Below are 19,926 nucleotides of genomic sequence, written 5' to 3'. Positions count from 1 at the left end.
ACCTTGAAGTTATTGATACCATTTGGTACAACCTACTTATATGAACAGGCATTCTTTACCACAGACTTACTGAAGTCAAAATCGAGATCTGTAGCAGTCATACTATTATTAAACTCAGCAATATTAACATTAATTACTAATATTAATATTATATATTAATATATAATATATATTAATATTAATAATATTAATAAACTCAGTATTGTTTCAGCAAAACAATAGTATATGTCACATTAAATCACCAGTTCTCAATCAGAGGCGATTTTGCCCCATTTGGTAAATGGAGATATTTTTGATTGCCACAATTCAGAGGGTACTACTGACATCTAGTGGGTAGAGGCCATGGATGCTGCTAAACATCCTACAAGGCACAAGCAGGACACACCCCTATCCCCCAGAATTATCCATCCAGTCTACAATGTCAATAGTGCCAAGGTTGAGAAACCATATATTAATGTTATTTTGAATTTATCCATTTGGTAGTTTTGTTCACTTTGTAACAAATACTTGGTTTTATAGTTTTTTAAGAGCAATATGCTTGAGTTTATACTTAGGTTAATGTGTACATATATTCTATATTATAATAAAATGATTTTTATCAATATTAGGCATTCATAACAATTTTCCCTTTATTTGATTGTGAAAAACACTGCTCTGCAGAAAGTATGCAATATTTTCTGTTTTTAGTAGTCTTTTTTCCTTCCATAAATAGCTGAACACCTACTATATGGCAGAAACTGTGCTGGCTACAATGATGAAGAAAACCACTATAGTCTTTGCCCCTATGGGCAAACTATGATGGAGAAAGACTATTAACAGTTAGCAAAAATAAATAATATGAACTGTGCTAAGTCCTATAAGGGAGATAAACAAGCTGCTGTGATAGAGAATAATGGCATATGGTGAGGATCCTTACACAGATGGTCAGAGAAAATTTTTTCTGAGGTGACTTTAAAGCTGAGACCTTAAGAAGTCAAGCTTCCACAAATACTTCCTACGCATTTTCTTCTATATACCTGCCATTGTGCTGGTTTTATAGGGGAAAATAACGAGAGGAATCTGATTTATAGGTTTTATATAATAAGAATGTCATTTTTCTGCTCTTCCACAGCCTATACCGCCAATCCTTATAGAATAGGCATGACTTTTTTTTGTTTTCACTTAAATTCCAGTTAGTTAACATAGTGTAACACTAGTTTCACAGGTGTATAATACAATGATTCAACACTTCCATACAACACCCAGTGCTCATCACAATAAGTGCACTCCTTAACCTCCATCACCTATTTCACCCATTCCCCCACACACCTTTCCTCTGGTAACCATCAGTTTGTTCTCTATAATTAAGAATCTGTTGCTTGGTTTGGAATTGGCATGACTTTGTGATCAGACAGAGCTAGATTCAAATCTTGCCATTACCAGGACTAGTCACCATAAATTTCTCTGAGCTTCAGTTTACTCTTTTGTAAACTGGGGCTAACAATACCTAGGTTACTAAGTTATTGAGAGGATTGGATAATATTACTGAAAGCAGAAGTAGAAAAGAATGGTTCAAATACTGGAGCCAAGCGGACCTGGGGTTCAAGACGAAGCTCACTAATTACTAGCTACCAGATACAGGGAGTTAATCTGTGAAACGGAGAGGTAATTGTGAAGATTAAAAGAGATAATGCATACAGTACCTAGCCCTTCCTCCTCATACATTCCTGGTTATATGAAAATCGCCTTCCAAATTCTCCTAGTGCAGAAATTTCCTGGGAAAGGAGTAATGAGGGAAACACTCCATTTTTCAGTCAACAAAACTGGCCGACCCCATATAGCGCGTTAAGCGCTACGTATTGGGACTAGCTTTCTTTTTTTTTTTTAATTTTTTATTTATTTGCGAGAGAGAGAATGAGAGACAGAGAGCATGAGAGGGAGGAGGGTCAGAGGGAGAAGCAAACTCCCTGCTGAGCAGGGAGCCCGATGCGGGACTCGATCCCGGGACTCCAGGATCATGACCTGAGCCGAAGGCAGTCGCTTAACCAACTGAGCCACCCAGGCGCCCTGGGACTAGCTTTCAAAGCTCACCTTAAAGCAGTGCAAGCGTGAAAATGGGTGAAAGCGCCTTTTTCACTTTTACATCCAGTTCCCCAGCAACTCTCGCTTAGACACCTCAACCTTAGGCCGCGGCGCGTGCTCCCTCCTCCGGGGCCCGCCTCCTGTTTGCCGGCCCGGGCCCAGCCCTCTCGAGGTGAGGTGTAGCGCGCCGACGCCCCTCAGGCACTCCCCGGGTTACCAGCCCAGGGACTCGCCCCGCGAACACCTCAGCCCCTGCAAGCCCCGCCCTTCGACCCCGCAGACTCCTCCCCCGGACACTGGCGCAGGCCCGCCCATTCAGCGCTCCCGGGTTCCCGCGCCCTGAGCTGGACCGTACCTGGAGGCCACTCCGCTTGTTCCATGTGAAAATGGACCCTGGGTACCCGCTCAGAGCCAAGAGCAGTTCGTGGATCATTCCCACAGCGGACCGCGAGTCCCTATATCCGTCGCCCCCTCCTCCAACGCCCCTCCAGGGGACCGCGGAGGCGAATGCTGCCTCCTCGACAAGCGCACAAGCCCCTGGGACAGGCGGTTCGTCCTGAATCCCAAGTGGCAAGACAAATGCTGTTGGAAGAGCTGAGGGGAGATATTACGGGATAGGCGCCCCACGTCCCGGAAGTGTGGCAGGCTCCGCGGGGCCCACTGAGTCGCTCCTGCCGAGGCTCTGCTGGAGTCTCCGTAGTTGCCCTTGCGCATGCGCTCTCAGTGCCCGAGTTGCCCGGTAGGACTTCCGGTTTGAGAGCTGGAATGGGAGGCTGGAGAGCCGGGGCCGGGGCCCGACCCTAACAGGGTGAGGCTGGCCCGGGGGCAGAGATGCGAGTGGGTTGAGGGGCAGCCTCGAGAAGGAGACGCTCCCAGGGGTGGCCGGAGGGTGCTCTCAGGGCGCCTTAGCCCAGTCGGAGGCCTCTGGAGGAACCGCACGACGGCCCCGAGAGTGACCTGGCCAGAGGGACGGAAGACAAAGAGGCCGGAATCCCGCGCCCGCCGCTCCTTGAGCCGAGTCCCGCTCCCGCGAACCCCACAGCACCCGGAGCCCCTGGCCAGCAACCGAACTCGTCCTCAGGAGACCCATTACTACTGCCCCCCTCGGACTCCCTCTCTCCACCAACTCAGTGTGACTCCCCACGCCCACCGGCCCTCGCTTCAGGAACCAAAACCAATCCTCCCAATGCGCGAGGTTTCCCGTCAGTAGTTCCCGAATAGTTGCTGAGCGGTTACTAACGCTGTGAGGGAAAACAAAGATCCAGTATTCAGTACTTGATTTTTGTCCCGGGTGGGAATTGGTAGTTGTGTAGTCTGAGGGGGCGGGGAGGATGTAAAGGGCCTCCGGAACGACTGCGGAGGTACTGGGGGAGGTGGGCTGCGACCCGCTGGACAGAGGCTTTTTGTTGCCTTCAGCAGGATGGTGACTTGCCTTTAGAGCCTCTCAAGCTCCAGGTCTCCCATATGGTTCGAACTTACTATGCAACATTGGTCAGGGGAGCTAGATGGGGTCAGGTTTGGGGGGAGGTGGAAGAAGGGCAGACAATACTTTATTCTTTGCTGCTTCCCCGGGCTCCTTGGAAGTCACCCAGAAATGGTAGCTTTTGAAAGGTCTCTCCATGCTGTTTTGGCTTGCTGTCCTAAAGCTGGTGCTACCTCAGATGGCCACGTGGAGTATATGGGAAGTCAGGCCAGCTCTTGGCAAGACTTTAGACATATGAGTGTATTTCTTCTCATAGTGCCATCTCTCTCTACCCTAGGAGGAAACTCTTCTTACAGTTGAGAGACTCATCTGCAGGTGACTCTCCAAGGACATGGGAAAATAGGTGTAAGCCCTCGACCCCTTAAGTGGCGGGGAGCTGCTTTCTGCTGTGAATGATGGCCAAACCCACTCTGAGAGGGAATGGCACTAACTCTGAGACGTTCCGACAGCGCTTCAGGAGATTTCACTACCAGGAGGTAGCTGGGCCCCGGGAGGCTTTCAGCCAACTCTGGGAACTTTGCTGTCGTTGGCTAAGGCCGGAGGTTCGCACCAAGGAGCAGATTGTAGAATTGTTGGTGCTAGAGCAGTTCCTGACCATCTTACCTGGGGAGATCCAGAATTGGGTACAGGAGCAATGTCCAGAAAGTGGAGAGGAGGCAGTGGCTCTGGTGGAAGATTTAGAAAGAGAGCCTGGAAGACCTGGACGTTCGGTGAGAAGGGAGGGGGAATTCAGAAGTGTGTGACTGGGAAGGGGCAAGGATAAAGGGCCAAGGTATATACAGGTTTAAAGACGGGCACAATCTCCTTTGGTGATGCTTATACTTCTGGTCCCACAACAGGTAACTTTTTCAGATAGAGCTTATCTGGAGATGCTACCTGGGTGTACCTTTGCTACCCTGTCATAATGAGTTATTCATAGTTTTATAGTTTTTTACTTAAGAGGGAAGAAAGGGGAATTATTTTTTAGCTTGTAGGTGGGTTTACTTTCTTGAGCTTTTCTTTCTGGAGTTCCAGCTGCTCTAAGCTAATGGAATAAGAAAGACCCTTGTTCACTGTTAAACCTCCTCCCCTGCCAAACCGAGCCAAGTCCCAAAAGGATGAACTCTTTTGGGGTATTAAATAATCTCCTCTGGGAATGCCCCTCATTATAACCTTGCAGTGACAATTAATGGGGGTTGTTTCTAGGTCACAGTCTCTGTGAAGGGGCAGGAAGTGCGCTTGGAGAAGATGACACCCCTGAAATCATCACGAGAGTTATTAAGTGTTCGGCAGGAGTCAGTGGAGCCCCAGCCCAGGGGTGTAACCAAGAAAGAGAGGGCAAGGAGCCCAGACCTGGGACCACAGGAGCAGATGAACCCAAAGGAGAAGCTCAGACCTTTTCAAAGGAGCGGTGAGGAGTAGATTCATATGGGAAGATAGGATGCCATTCTAAATTGGGAAGTAGGGTTGGGAATAGTGAGTGGGAAAGGGATTTCAGGAAATGAGTTGAAATTGTAGAGTATGCAGTTGTTGGAGACCTCCTGAAGGTATGTAGTTTAGCCCTCTGGTGTAGTATTCTTGTATTTCTTCTTTTGACAAGTCTGCCAGAGGATGGATTCCTACTTTTTATCAGAATTGGAACTATTTTATTTCCTCTTGGTAAGGATGATACTAGGTATTTTCTAGATAAAAATTCTTTTGTATACATGAAGGCACAGCCACCTTTCAGTCATTTTCCTTCTCCAAATTAAACTGTATTGTTTCTTTAAGCTCTTCCCCAGAAGCTCCATTCTTTAGACCTACTAAGTTTTTGTTCTTCTCCTTTGGAAATGAAGTCTTCCAAATATTAATCGTGGAGAACTAAATTATATTATCCCAGGGTCTGGTAGGTAGAGGCAGAGTAGGAATTTTACTTCAGAATTTCATTACATTTTCTTTCAGTAGAGCTCAACTAATTATTTGGTGCTTATTGTTTACTTGGTAACTCCCAGGACTCTTACTGCTTTCCCCATTGTTTTTGTGCCAGTGCTTATTGTTGTACTTGATTTTGTAGAACTTGTTTTTCTTCTTTGTACTCCATTGAACTCCATATTATGCTTGTTTGGGGTTTTTTGATCATTTCTTTAACTTGTTGAGGTTGTTTTGAATTTTGATCTTATCATCCAAGAAGCTAGCCTTCTCAGCCATTTGTAATGGTCTTTGTTTAGTAATCCAGATGCAATTCCTCAACTCCAAACAGAGACTTGCAGAATTAATCAGTTTTTGAACACCTACCATGTATTCCAACACCTTGCAAGTTACTCTGCAATAAGTAAAGGTGCCTGGTCTCAAAGAGCTTAGGGTATGATTGGAAGCAAATATGTGCCGAACTAAACTGTACTGAAACCGTGCCAAACAATGACTGTTACTCAATTTGTGTGAGTACAGTAGGGGTTTGGCAGAGTGAGAGATGAGGGAGGGCAGTAGGGAAGACTTCGTAGGGAGGCTCTGGCAAATACAACTTCTCATAGAATGGGTTAAATTTGAATAGGAGGGACTTAAAGGAAAGGGACAGAGTGATGAATAATAGTATGCTGTGTTCTGGAGAGGAGTCTGATATAAATGAACAGTGCATGGTAGGCACTTGGGTTAAGGTTCAGTAGTATAGTGTTTAAGCTGAGGAAGCAAGAGCCTGGAGTTAGGTAGGACAGTTACTGCTACATTTATCTGGCTGTGAGAGGATAAGGGGTCTAGACTTGGATGGTGGCACAAGGAACAGAGCAGGACATACTATGGAAAAAACTTGTAGAACTTGGTGACAGTGTGAAGGAAATGGAGGAGTTGAAGCTTCCCCCCCTACTCTCTTACCCCTTGAAATCACTCTGAGTTTAATTCTCTAGCTCCTAGTGGAGAACTTATAGGAGATAGGAGGTGACTGTTCCCAGCAATATCAAGACCTCCTATAAGACTGTTCCTAGCAGTGCCAAGACCTATTAAATGGTGAAGAGGGCTAGGGAGCAACATGGAACAGAAGTATTTGCTCTGAATACACAAACAGAACCTTTTCCTCTCTTGTCACCCTACTCTGGAAAATACTCTTTTTTTTTGAGGTTTTATGTATTTTCCCCACTTTCTCCAACCCATTGAACTTTCTGAAAACACTTCCTTAGACACTTTGTTTATAAGCCTCTTGGATTCAAAAAAAGGCAGGTCTGAACTGAGAGGTATTTTTATGATCAATCCAAATTATGATATCCTTTGTTTGCTTCCCTGCAAGCAGGATTTCCATTTCCTAAATCCGGTGTGGTCTCCAGGTTGGAGCAAGGAGAGCCATGGATCCCTGATCTGGGCTCCAAGGAGAAGGAACTCCCAAGAGGCAGTAACATAGGAGACAGACAAATGCATGCTGATCTGTTATCACCCAAGAGAGAGAGAAGAAGCTGGGTGGACCAGGATCACTGGGGCTTTGAGGATGAGAAGGTAGCAGGTGTGCACTGGGGCTACGAAGAGACCAGAACTCTCCTTGCAATTCTCAGTCAGACTGAGTTTTATGAGGCTCTCCGAAACTGTCATCGAAACAGCCAAGTGTATGGGGCTGTGGCTGAGCGGCTCCGGGAGTATGGCTTCCTTCGGACCCTGGAACAGTGTCGGACCAAGTTCAAAGGTCTCCAGAAGAGCTATAGGAAAGTCAAGAGTGGTCACCCACCTGAGACCTGCCCCTTCTTTGAAGAGATGGAGGCCCTGATGAGTGCCCAGGTCATTGCATTGCCCAGTAATGGCTTGGAAGAGGCAGCCTCTCACTCTGGCCTGGTAGGCAGCGATGCCGAGACTGAGGAGCCAGGGCAAGGGGGCTGGCAGCATGAGGAAGCAGAAGAAGCTATGGCTGAAGAGTCTGACAGTGATGAAATGGGCCAGGAGGCCACCCCCCAAGACCCTGACAACTCAACTGCACCTGTTCTTTTTCGAAGCCCAAGTGGTAAGAAGCATTTCTTTTTGGGGTTCAGGGATTAGATTTGAGTAGTTATGAGACTGCATGTGCAGTCGGGAAGTTTAATGTTGCCTGTCAGCTTTGTTACTTAAATAGAGAACAAAGAGGCACTTCTCAGTTCTATGTGTATTTCATTCTCTTTCGTGGGAAAATTAGATAATAGTAAGGAGGGAGTCATTTTAGATACTTTAAAGAAGTACAATCAGAAAATTCTGGAGAGCTCTTTAAAAGAATACCATTCCTTCCATTTCTTTAAAATATTTTTTTCCGATTATAAAATCACTGACTGCTGAGAAAAACCTGGCACTATACTATGTTTAAGGAAAGTATTTATTGAGCACCGTATACAAACTGGTGCTTCATCTTTCATCTCAATGTCCGTTTGTGTTCCTTTTCACTTAGCATAGCATAGTGAAGGACTGCCCGAAGTTGGGGAAACATATTCTAAGACTCCTCTAGATTTGCAACACACCTAATAAGTAAGAAATCTTGTTTAGCACTTTGTTGAGATACCATTTGCCCATGGAACTGTTTTTAAGTATTGTTACTGTTGATATAATTTGTATAATCATGTTGTTACGGAAAGAACACCAAAATATTGAGTCGGGGCTTTGTTTCTAATCTTGACCACTAATCACCTGGGTGACCGTGGATAGTCATCTGACCATTTCAAAGCTGTCTCCTCACCTGTAAAATGGGACATGGCAGCAGGACTACCTCTCTAAAGATGCAGTTTCACTGTGAACAGTGATCTCTTCCCTTTTTTTTTATTATGTGTGTGTTGTTACTTCCAATTCTGTTCTAGGCTTCTTGTCTTCCTATCTTCTACTTTTTCCTTTCTCAATACCTGTTTTTTCTTTCATTCTGTTTTTTTTTTTTAATATATATTTTTTAAGATTTTATTTATTTATTTGAGAGACAGAGAGCATGAGAGGGAGGAGGGTCAGAGGGAGAAGCAGACTCCCCGCTGAGCAGGGAGCCCGATGCGGGACTCGATCCCGGGACTCCAGGATCATGACCTGAGCCGAAGGCAGTCGCTTAACCAACTGAGCCACCCAGGCGCCCTTTCATTCTGTTTTTTTGTCACTGGAATAAATGCAGGTAAACCACAGACATGGCACATATGCTAGCTGCTGTTATTTTCATTATCTGTCCATCTTTTTCTACTGCTTTTTCTCTGTCTTCCGATTCTTTCCCCAACTCCTTTACCTGCAGTGAGTGGAGGATGATGGAAGCAGCATCATCTCCAGCTGGCTGGCAAGTGGGAGGAAGACTCTGAATCTCCTTTCCCTCGACCTTGGGGACTTTCAAGGAGCAGAGTCTGTGATCATATTGGGAGACCTGCAGTGCTAGTACAGGCTCAGGCCAGGAGATACTGTTCTGCTTCCTTCCTCTTTCTGGCTTCCACCAGTCCTTCACTCCTAAGGATAAGGTGCATGACTGTCGGGTCCTTATCTTGTACCCTTCAGGTCTTTGCTATTACTGGGTTTGCTTTTTTGAGATTGTGGCAAATGAAGAAGGGCCATAATAGGGATTGGGCAACAGTGTGATTCTGGAAGACACTGTTCCTTGCAGGCCTGAGTCGTTCTTTAGAAAACTTAATTCTAAGGAAGCAGAGCTGGTGGAAAAAGAGTGATCAGAGAAGTTAGGGATGACTCACGACAGCGATTGATTGGGTCTTATTCCCCTGACCAGTTATCGTCTAGTTAGGATCAGAATTCCAGAGAAACTACTAGAAGAATGGGGAAATGCATCCTGTACTCTTGACTCAGTGTATGTAATGACTGTTTCAGGGATCTGGTGAAAAGCCTTCTTCTTCTTCTTTTTTTTTTTTAATGGTTAAAGAGAACATAGGAATCAAGGTCCCTGTGAAACTGCTATGGGATATAGAGAAGCAAAACATTCTATAATGAGTTTGTATAGATTTTGGAAACATTATTTTTACTTTTTCACCTAGAAGCCCAAGCTTAGGTGGTTTTTCATCATGCACTTGATAGGACTGAGGAATTGAGGCTGTAAAGCCCTGGATTGAGTGGTGCTGAAATTTCTCTTCTGGCGGCAGGTGTACACTGGGGCTATGAAGAAACAAAGACTTACCTTGCAATTCTTAGTGAGACTCAGTTCTACGAAGCCCTCCGGAACTGTCACCGCAACAGCCAGTTGTATGGAGCAGTGGCTGAGCGGTTATGGGAATATGGATTCTTAAGGACACCAGAGCAGTGTCGGACCAAATTTAAAAGCCTACAAACCAGCTATAGGAAAGTCAAGAATGGCCAAGCGCCAGAGACCTGTCCCTTCTTTGAAGAGATGGATGCTTTGGTGAGTGCCAGGGTTGTTGCCCCGCCCAGTGACAGCCAGGAAGAAGAGACAGCCTCTTGCCCCATCCAGGAGACCAGTGAGACCGAAGCTGAGAAGCAAGCTGAGGCGGCAGAAGAGACCATAGAAGAAGATTCTGAAGATGATGAAGAGGATACTGAGGTACCCCTGGGGGTTGTCATGACCCGTGCTCCAGTCTTATTCCAGAGCCCCAGTGGTAAGATCCTTTTACTTTTTGAGGTTTAAGTAGCAAAGGGGAGGCAGTGGGATTTAGGAGAAAAATCAGCAATCTGAAGACCAGGAGACTGGTCTCTACACCCAGCTCTCATGGATTCTTCTTGTGACCATCTTCTCTCTTCTCCATGTTTCCTTTCTATTAAAGCAGCTCACAGAGGGGATATAAATTATTCACCTGACTTGCCTTCTCATACTACAGCATCAGTCTGATGGGTGCAGACTTTATAAATTTGCTGTCATCTACATCTGAGCTGTTAGGCAGTTTACCTAGCAGGGAGTATGAACATTAACATCTCCCAAGTAGTATGTTGTATACCCGTAGTGGGATGAAGTTGATTTTAAAAGTTCATTCTTGTTAAACAATTTTTCCTCTACTTCCAACTTGTATACCTGTTATATGTCTGCTTTATTCACATCTATGAAAACCTGATAACCTCTTTCTTCAGCCACAGCTGGACAAAAGTCTGAGATTTCTTAGGGAATGGGCCCTTTGAATATTAGCAGTTGTGTAAGAAAAAGAAATACTTCACTATGGCTTCCCTGCTTTTGGGAAGAATAATTCTGATTTTGGAGTCATACATGTATCTGAATCTGAACTCTGTTGTCCATTAGCCAGCTGAGTGACTCAGAGCAAGTTATTTAACCCTGTAAGTTTGCTTACATATTAAGACGTACCTCATTGAGGTTGATGTAAATGAGGTACTGTGGTGAAGCATCTAGCACAGTGCTTAGGCACATAGTAAGTATTTAATAAGTAATAGTTTTCTTTTTGAAAAGTTCTTTAGATCTGCATTCTTCAAGGGTGTTCCACGGAGCATCAGTTCCATGGAGGTATTAATATGTTCCACTAAAAAATGGCTTCTAGGTTTAGGAAATGCTAAATTACCCTCCTTGGAGGCTCACAATACATACTCACATATTTAAGGTTCTGAGATTTCATTGAATCTAACAAATCTCTATTTCCTGGGGGCATCTTATAAGACTGGGCTTCTGGATAGAAACACTGTCTTTAGGGGGCCATAAACAGGCTGACGCTCAGTATTCCTTTGTTCTCAGATTTAGTCCAGGGAATTTGGGATCCAGAATTTGTCTGAAACATCTGAAAATTCTGCAAATTCAAAGTCAATTTGCAAACTGATAATTTGCCAAGTATCTGCAAATTCACATAGCCTGGGCCTGGGGAGCCTGGCATTTGGTTCTTAGAAGAAATCGGTTAGCTTGAGCATTGGAGTAGTGCTTTGGGAACATTTAATGATTATTTTTCCATGGAAGAGACAATGTTTTAGGGAGATACTTTCTAAAATTTATCTCTCAGAAGGCCTTCTGTTCTTTGAAAGACACCAAATATTTTCCTACCCTGTTTTTATTCTCAGCATATATTGGAATTTGAGAGGAAGGGAACTCATATAGCTCTTTTTGGATATAATAGTTTCTCAGAGTTTTCCTGGGCCTACCTTAAATCTGGTAGGTTTTCCTTCTGAGAGGTTTTCTGAAGATCATGGGTATCCAGGAAGAGTTACAAGAATGTACTAATCAGCCCCTATAACAGATGAGAAGCACGTGATAGGCTACTAAGTAGAGGAGTAAAAACATTGGAATTCTAATTGATAGTAGTCATTTGGGATCTAGTGCTCCCTAATTTTTATCTTTAATCATGTAATGTGATACTTCCCTTACCCCCAGCACATAATATTGAGGAAATGGATAACCTTTAAAATTCTATTCTTATATCAGGTTTTGAGGCTGGATTTGATAATGAAGAGAATCTAAAACGAGATATTTCTGAAGAAGTACAACTACATAGAACATTACTTGCAAGGTCTGAAAGGAAAGTTTCCCGGCATCTTACTCAGGGTAAATGTGGTGAGAGTGAATGTAGATCAGGACAACAGTGGGAAAAGACCCCAGGGGAGAGAAGAGGAAAACCAACACCCCCAGAGAGGAGTTTAGGTAAAGTTCTAAATCATCAGAGTCCTTACTTGGGAGAGAGACCCTGTAAATATCTCAGATACAGCAAAAGCTTTGGTCCCAACTCCCACCTCATGCATCAGATATCTCATCAAGTGGAAAATCCATATAAATGTGCTGATTGTGGGAAAAGCTTCAGTCGGAGTGCACGCCTCATTAGACACCGGAGAATCCACACTGGAGAGAAACCTTATAAGTGTCTTGACTGTGGGAAAAGTTTCCGTGACAGTTCAAACTTCATCACCCACAGAAGAATCCACACAGGAGAAAAACCGTATCAATGTGGTGAGTGTGGAAAACGCTTCAATCAGAGCTCAAGCCTTATAATTCATCAGAGAACCCACACAGGAGAAAAGCCCTATCAATGTGAAGAGTGTGGAAAAAGCTTCAACAATAGTTCTCATTTCAGTGCACATCGGAGGATACACACAGGAGAGAGACCCCATGTGTGTCCTGACTGTGGAAAGAGTTTCAGTAAGAGTTCTGACTTACGTGCACATCATAGGACCCACACAGGAGAGAAACCCTATGGGTGTCATGACTGTGGCAAGTGCTTCAGTAAAAGCTCCGCTCTTAATAAGCACCGAGAGATCCATACACGAGAAAAACTTCTGTCACAGTCAGCACCTAAGTAAGCCCCTGAGAATTTAAAGAAAAGATAAATGCATTGAAATTCTTTGAAAAAGGCATCTAATAGTGATGGTCTCCTATTCCCTGCCCAACTAGCTTAGGAAACACTCTAAGATTTATCCCACTCTGTTCCCATGTTTTTCCTGGATCTATGAATTCCTAAGGTAGTCATCTTAAGAATGAAAGGAAGATTTCAGTCCCTCTCCTTGCCTTCACTGGAAATGACAGATACGACCTTTACCTCCCAGTGCCTATGTTGTTCCCTTAATAGAGAGGACGCAGTAGTAGATCCCATGTATTTATTTATCCTATTATTCAGCTGCATTTCAACTGGAAAAACCTATCACAGCAGCATTTCAGGGAGAAGTTGTGAGACTTTTCTAACTGAGTGGGTCTAGCTCTTTATACAATAATGGAAATGCAAAAAAGTGGCATTTCCTGTTCACATAAGCCTGTGCTCACAATGACATTTGTCATGCACACTCTTCATTTACCTTAAAGGAGAGTTTAATATCCATCTTGGTTCTGACCTATGAATCATCTTGTCAAAAGCCTAGGTGTTCTATATGGGGAACAGTGTAAATCTTATATAAATACTGAGGTGTGAACCCTGGATTTCTTAATTTTTTCTAAGCCCTAGAAGATCTGGAATAGAATAATATATTTAGAGCATCTAGTTTGGTTTTTTTTCTTCTGTTCCGTCTCATCTGAATTTCATCTGTCCCTTCTGGTCCAGTAGTGCAAAGAGCAAGCCAGCTGGATATGTTGATATGAGAGAAGGCAGTTAAAGCTGCCAATAGGGGATTGTCTGCATTCCACACGCTCCAAACACCTAGTTTAGTGTTATACAGCACCCCATGGGCGCTCAATACTAACCTGCATTGAGCAGAAACTACTGCCACGTACCCATGGATTAGGAAACAGACCACTCTGTGCCAACTCTTTACTCTAATGGCAAGGAGGACAGATTATCTTTGGTCACTGAAGTTGCCAGTACTCACACACGTGCATGTGCACATACTCATAGATCTATTTTTAAAAGTTCTTCAAACACAAGTGTAATTCTGATCTGCATAATCAAATAGTATTGAATTAATTGCCCATCTATTCATAGTAGTGTGATGAGCCCTATACAGCACAAGGTAAACAGACTCTGTCCTTGTTCTTACAATCTAAAACAGATGACACTGACATGGACAAATAATAAATGCACATGTAGAGCTGCAGCAGTTTTAGAGAAATCTAGAAATGTAGTAACATTCTGCATAAATGTTCAGGTCTAATGCATTATAGTTTTCTATAAGAAAAATCTGGGAGGTATTTTCTTCTCTTTATTCAGAAAGGCTTCATGAAACAGCAAGCGTTCAAAGGAAGGAAAGTTACCGGGAAAATTAGGGTGGGATGAACTCTCCAAAACTAATCACAAAACTGGGTGCTGAGTGGGTGAGAAATGGGAAAATTGGAGAGCAAGGTGTTTTATGCAGATGGAGCCGAGGGCAAAAGGCAGACTGTAAGGAAAGTTAGATAAAGCTTGGAGCAGCACGAAATCTGAGGAATAGTATGATCTCGGCTATGCACAAGGCGGAGAACTGCCTTCATTGGAACATGGAGTGCCAGAGGCAGATCAGGAGGTGGTGGTCCCATCCACCTATAATAAATCAGATACTGTGCTGTACTTATTGATGAAAGAGCCAGCTTGTACTGGGGAAGAAGAATGAGCAGTTTAGGAGACTAGCTCCTATGGGAGACAAAGGTCAGAAATTAATACCTTGAGAAGATGCTTCAGTGGGCAGGTCTGAGGAAGGAGGAATGTGAACAGATGGCCAAGGCATGGGATCAGTAGCTGTTTCATACTCACATTTAATCAGTCCTGTGGCTGGAATGAGATATCAAAGAGAAGTGGGGAGATAGAATATTCTGTAATTCATAGCCTGCTGTGTTAGATGAGAGGTTGATTAGGGTTCTTGTGTTGCGGGATCCTACTACAAAGAATCTCCTAACATTTATTAGGAGGAGATCGTGTCTCAATTATGTGGCCTAAGCAGACAGGAAGATAGAAGAAACACTAGTCTAAAGCAGTGCCTCAGGATCTGAGATGGTTTAGTAAGTGTGTTTTTAAATGTGTGTTTTTTAATATGAGAGACTACTGTCTTTAGTATATTTATGGAAAGTTGTGTGTAAAAAGCACTGGTTGGGGTATCAGCAGATATGAATTCTGGTTCCAGATGTCTTGTGTGTAAGTCCACCTGTTTCCATCTCCCTTTCTGTAAAGCAGAATAATGTTTACATCTTAATCTGCCTCTCAGGGATACCATGTTAATAAAAATTATGTCTATAAAGTACCCAGTGTTTCTTCACGTGGTTTTTCCCCTCCCCAAATATACATGTGCAAATTATTAAGTTGTTGCTACTAGGAAAAGATAAATTTTTACCTGCTTTTTTGGTTCCCTGTGTGGCCTCACTTGAAGTATGCCTGTTTGAATCTTTATGTTCTAGACTGAGAAACAAATTAGGATGTGGTAAAAGAGAAATTAGAATGAAAATCCTTACATGATATCTATATCTGTATCCATTAGGACAGTGCATTAGGACCTGTCATAACTGGGTATGGAGAGTAAGTCTTACTTTAAAAGACCCAAGACCAGCCTCCTCTCCCCCCACCATCCTCCAGATGAAGAGAATGTACATAATGAATAGGGCAAAGGCAAACTCTCTTACTTGGGAAAGCCCATTTCTTCTCAAACTAGCTTAACAAGCCATTTTCTGCTACCCAGTCTGCCATTGCGGAGGATGGAAGAAGCAAGAAATAGTCTTCAAACATTCTAAGAGAAACCAAGGCCACTGTAGGTGGAGCAAGAGGATCTGTGCACCCTACCATTTTAATACTCATAAGACCTCTGTGGGGACAGACTGAGTGACCTGTATAGCAAAGGAAGGATGTATTAGGAGGAGCTGGACAATCATATCCCCATCAGTTGTTTCCTAATGCTGTTACTTCTTTTTCTTCATTTTCCCCACACTATCATTTCTTTTCAAGATTTGTTTTAGAGAGAGAAAGTGCACATGTGGGAACAGGGAAGAGGGGCAGAGGGAGGAGAAGGAGAGAATCTCAAGCAGACTCCCTGCTAAGTGCGGAGCCAGATGCAGCCCTCCAAGTGGGGCTCGATCCCAGGACCCTGAGCTCATAACCTGAGCCAAAACCAAGAGTCAAACACTTAACTAAATGAATCATTCAGGTGCCCCACCTTTTTTTTTTTTTTTAAATAAACTCTACCCCCAGTGTGGGGCTCAAACTCACGACCCTGAGATCAAGAGTTGCACGTTCCACTGACTGAGCCAGCCAGGTGCCCCACATTCTTCCTTTTATTGCTTGGCTATGGCCAGTGCTACAGAACTTAATAACATATATTTTCTGTGTTGCTGCCATTTCTCTTTTACTATAATCAGAATATGGAGGCTGAGTCTTATCAACTCTGTAGAGAACTATTTTTATGGTGACCAGGTAGGAAAGGGAAGCTGAGATAGGAGCAGTCAATTCTTCCATCATTCATTCAAAATCTAAAATGAAAACTTTACTCCTATATACTCAACTATCCAGTGAGATGCATATCAAAGTTTAGACATAAAATGGTATCTATTCTCTGATACCATGGTGCTTAAAGTAACATGTTATATGGATATATTTTAGTTAGGAGCTTAAATTACTCCTACATCCACCATAGTGCTCTTTCAGAAACAAAACTTTGGAACAACTGGAAGTCAGATTAAAGGCAGGAAGTAGAAGCCTAAAGTACCTTAGACCTCAAGAAGTGTCTGGTTGGTATAGCTCCATTATGATCAAAAGAACAGAAGGGTAACGTAGGAACATTTAAAAAAAACCCACCACCTTGATTCCAGGGGGATTAATCATGAGAGGGGCAAAGCCAGATCTCAGAAGCTAGTTTTGTCTGTCACTAGGGTCTTCCAAAGTAGATTAACCCTGACTACTGGGTATTCACAAAAATCCATGGTATGCAGTATAGCCTGGAGTCAAGTTTTGGGGAATACTTAAGGGAGTTTGAGTAAAACAAGCAAAACAAAATACAGAGCGCTGCTGTCACAAGTTACAAGGCTTAAAGGTTTGGTGGCAATTTGTTTTCCCTCTTCTCATCTTTAGGCTAGTTATTCCAAAACTTTTCCTGATTAGAAACTCCTTTGATTTTCCTGAAGTTTTATGATCACTAATGGAGAGGGACTGTTAAGTCAAATCTCTGGTGGAATGGGGAGTTTAGTTAGCAGCCACTTTCAAGTCCCTTCCAGTAAGCAGCACGGAGGTAAACTCTGTAAGACCTCAGAGCCTGCCAGTCAGTTTAAAACATTTACTGAGCACCGGCCCTGAATAAGGTGCTGGTGATGGAGCCCCTGGTACCTGGCTGCAGTGCTTCAGAGGGAGGGATGGACAGTTCACTAAGTGTGATAAGGCAGGAAGATCTTGGTTGCAACGCATACTCAAAAGTAGTTCACCTCAGGGCAGCTTAAAAATGTAACACTTTGGGTTTCAGATGATTCCACTTCCTCCTCAGTTCAGACCTGGTTCTGTCAGAAGCAAAGATGTAGTCGATGGATTCATAAGACAGATCCCACACCTGAGACTGGTTCAAATTAAATGTTTCAGCTGCCAATTGGTACTCTTGAGAAAGGTGTGTTGCAAAAACACCCTTATCATCAGTCTGCCAAAAAAAAAACAAAAACCAAAGTTTTAAAATGAACAAGGAAATTATTTTTTAAAAAAACAGTAACTTACATTTAGTCTATTTTCCTGTTTACCATGCTTCTTTTAAGAGTCTAAACAGGTCTATAAACGCATCCATACATAGCTATAACTAAATAGGTCTGTTTATCCTTTTTAAAACAAAAACACCAGGGCAATGGCTCTCAACCATGGCTGCATATAAAAATCACCAAGAAGCTTTTAAAACATATCTGTGTACAGGACTCACCCCAGATCAAATAAAACAGAATCTCAAGGGATAGGTACTTGGGCATCAGTATTTTTTTATGTTCCTCTGGGCACTGCCTAGGACCTTTACCCATAGGGCCAAACCTGAGTCACCCTGGCCCTCTGAGCCTCTCATGCCCTGATCCTCTCTCACTCCTCTACCTGGGCAGCACCCCGAGGCACGAAAGGCAGTCAGCTAGTAGTGAATGTCTGACCTAATCCAACAATGGAATGAAAAAGGAGCAAAATACTTCATACAAAACACCTTACACAGATCACAGATGGATGGGCGATGCTGTACCAGAATCCGAAATGATGCTGGTCATAAGATGGAACTGTCTGACTTTTGATGTTTGAGGTCAAACAGAGTTCTAGATGAAAGGAGGAAAAAGTCTCTTACTAAAAGCAGATTAGTAGACTCATTCATCAGTGTTCACCAAGTAGATACATGAGGAATTTTTGTGCTGCAATTTTGGCAGCAACTGTACCAGGCAGAGAATTAATATCCCCTTCACAGCTATGTGCTTCCCCCTTTCTTTTATCCAAAATGGAGAGGAAAGGGGAATGTTATAAGCCAGTCACCATGGTGAAAGCAGGGAAGAATCATGAAGGAATTTTTGAAGGGTTGCTGCACTTCTTCCTGGTCTTATAGTGGAGGCTAAAACAAAATAGCAGCACTGCTTGAGGGCTACAGTATTATAAAAAAGCCAGAGAAGAAATGGACTTAAAGAAAACCCCTAAACTCCTTTACTCAGACAACCATCTATTCCCTGTCTGCTGCAAGTAAGTCCATCTTAAGAATGACTTCTATTATTAACAAATTCCTGCCTTGACACACTATACTGAGCTCCCCAGCCAGAGCAGAAATACTTCACTGACTTGGTGGATGGTGTCAGCTCAGTATGATAAGGCAGCCTCAACACAGGGCCACTCAGTCCAAGGGATGGCAGCCTGCCCCCTCACACTGCTGGGCACACAGCTGAGCCACCACACTAAGATAACTATGCAGGTGGTTTCCATTTTCTCAACTTCTGGGGATGTTTAAAAATGTCCTTAGTAAAAAGAAAAAAAAAATCTCATGAATTGCTGAAAACTCTGTAAGTAATTAAAAAAACACACCCACACACATGTTAAAAATTGATAAAATTGTAAATTTAGCAAATTGATCATTCAGTAAAATGGTTTTCAGCCAACTGCTTTTTTCCCTCCAGAGAAGGCCTTCCCCGACCATCCAATTGAAAGCGGTTATCTCATCACTAATATATCAAACTGTTTAATTTTCTTCAAAGAACTTAACACTGACATTTTCTTGTGTAACCGTTTACTGTCTCTTACCTATGCTAGAATATAAGTTCCTTGAGAAAGAAACCTTTGCCTGTTTTGTTTACTGCTCTCTTCCCAGCAATTTGAACAGTGACCGAAAGAGAACAGGCACTTCATAAATATTTGTTGTTAAATAAAAGCAGCTCCAGGGATACACATGTAGACAAACAAGTGTGTAACAGTAACACACGTAAAAATATGTCTTGGAATCTTCCATAATTCTTAATTTTTAAATAAATGTCACACATTTTCATAACACATATTAATTTGGTTAAAGTCATTTTGAAATACTAGATGACTCTTATTCCTTCAATATAATAATTATTGAGTTCCAAGAACTGGGGAATGTGGCAGTGAACAAGACAGACAAGGGCTCTGCTTTCATGGAGCTTATATTCTAATGGGAGCTAAAACTTTGTTACTTAAATAAGGCTCAAGAGGCACATGTACCAAGCAACTTTTAATTTCTAAATGACACATATTTAGAACAGTACTTCTCCACATATGGGTTGCAACCTGGTGGCTGGGGACAAATGTATAGAGTCTTGTCTGGAGGACGTGAAGCCCTAAACCTTACCCAGTGGTATCTGGTGTTGCCTCACAAAGTCTACCAGATCCAGGGATCCTCCCTCAGAGGAGTTGAGAAATGTCCCATGCCCAATTCTGTCAGGAAGCAGATCCAGAAGTACTTGTGTTTCTTTTTTTTGGTTTGCAATCTCAAAAAAAAAAGGGTGGGGGGAGAGGGCATCAATAACCTCTTTCAGTGGTTCTTAAAGGTACCTTTTTCTGTAGCCAGCTACTTTGTCCCTCAGAGAAGATAATGCAGACATTCTGGAAAGCTGAACCACCTATACCTTCCCAGCTCTCTTCTTTGCCTTTATTTTCCCATTCATTTCCCAATATTCTTCTAGATTCGTTTCAATGATAATACTAATTATAGTTAACAAGAGTAATAATAATAAACACTTTTAGACCTGCTTTGTG

The 19,926-nt window shown here is 43.0% G+C and overlaps 3 protein-coding genes across 14 annotated transcripts in view; 1 reads left to right on the top strand and 2 right to left on the bottom strand.

Moving 5' to 3' along the window:
• TUBGCP4 (tubulin gamma complex associated protein 4) overlaps positions 1-2,755 on the bottom strand; it is a 36,196-nt gene extending 33,441 nt beyond the window's left edge. The window contains exon 1 of the mRNA XM_034994112.1: positions 2,417-2,755. Coding sequence (XP_034850003.1) covers positions 2,417-2,494 — 78 coding nt within the window. The 5' untranslated portion in view covers positions 2,495-2,755. The remainder of the gene's footprint in view (positions 1-2,416) is intronic.
• ADAL (adenosine deaminase like) overlaps positions 1-19,926 on the bottom strand; it is an 86,234-nt gene that overhangs the window by 2,306 nt on the left and 64,002 nt on the right. For 5 of the 8 annotated variants that reach the window (XM_034994116.1, XM_034994115.1, XM_034994120.1 and 2 more), the window contains 3 exons: positions 19,520-19,658; positions 17,890-17,990; positions 15,987-17,350 (listed from right to left, as the gene is read on the bottom strand). In XM_034994116.1, coding sequence (XP_034850007.1) covers positions 17,156-17,350; positions 17,890-17,990; positions 19,520-19,658 — 435 coding nt within the window. In that variant the 3' untranslated portion in view covers positions 15,987-17,155. Of the gene's footprint in view, positions 1-15,986; positions 17,351-17,889; positions 17,991-19,519; positions 19,659-19,926 lie in introns of those variants that run through there. The other 3 variants (XM_034994114.1, XM_034994121.1, XM_034994117.1) reach the window with 3 other exon arrangements.
• On the top strand, positions 2,798-14,976 carry ZSCAN29 (zinc finger and SCAN domain containing 29). Of its 5 annotated transcripts, none has more exons than XM_034994110.1 (6): positions 2,798-2,869; positions 3,822-4,254; positions 4,730-4,934; positions 6,783-7,478; positions 9,553-10,023; positions 11,778-14,976. In XM_034994110.1, exons 2-6 carry the CDS (start codon positions 3,937-3,939, stop codon positions 12,644-12,646), a joined length of 2,559 nt encoding a protein of 852 aa, XP_034850001.1. In that variant the 5' UTR covers positions 2,798-2,869; positions 3,822-3,936; the 3' UTR covers positions 12,647-14,976. The 5 variants fall into 5 exon arrangements, with proteins under 5 accessions (XP_034850001.1, XP_034849998.1, XP_034850000.1 ...); XM_034994107.1 differs by having other exon boundaries at positions 2,833-3,263; XM_034994109.1 differs by having other exon boundaries at positions 2,833-3,304.

The sequence above is a fragment of the Mirounga leonina genome, unplaced genomic scaffold, assembly GCF_011800145.1.
Source record: "Mirounga leonina isolate KUSES-001 unplaced genomic scaffold, KU_Mleo_1.0 Mir_91, whole genome shotgun sequence".
NCBI lineage: Eukaryota > Metazoa > Chordata > Mammalia > Carnivora > Phocidae > Mirounga > Mirounga leonina.
The sequence above is the reverse complement of the archived record's forward strand: the minus strand, read 5'-3'. Positions and strand labels throughout refer to the sequence as shown.

Excerpts from the sequence above, each read along its gene's own strand:
- ZSCAN29 (XM_034994110.1), top strand. The coding sequence starts at position 3,937 with ATGATGGCCAAACCCACTCTGAGAGGGAATGGCACTAACTCTGAGACG. Across the intron at positions 4,255-4,729 it reads CTGGAAGACCTGGACGTTCG|GTCACAGTCTCTGTGAAGGG; the intron begins GTGAGAAGGGAG and ends GGTTGTTTCTAG. Across the intron at positions 7,479-9,552 it reads TCTTTTTCGAAGCCCAAGTG|GTGTACACTGGGGCTATGAA; the intron begins GTAAGAAGCATT and ends TTCTGGCGGCAG.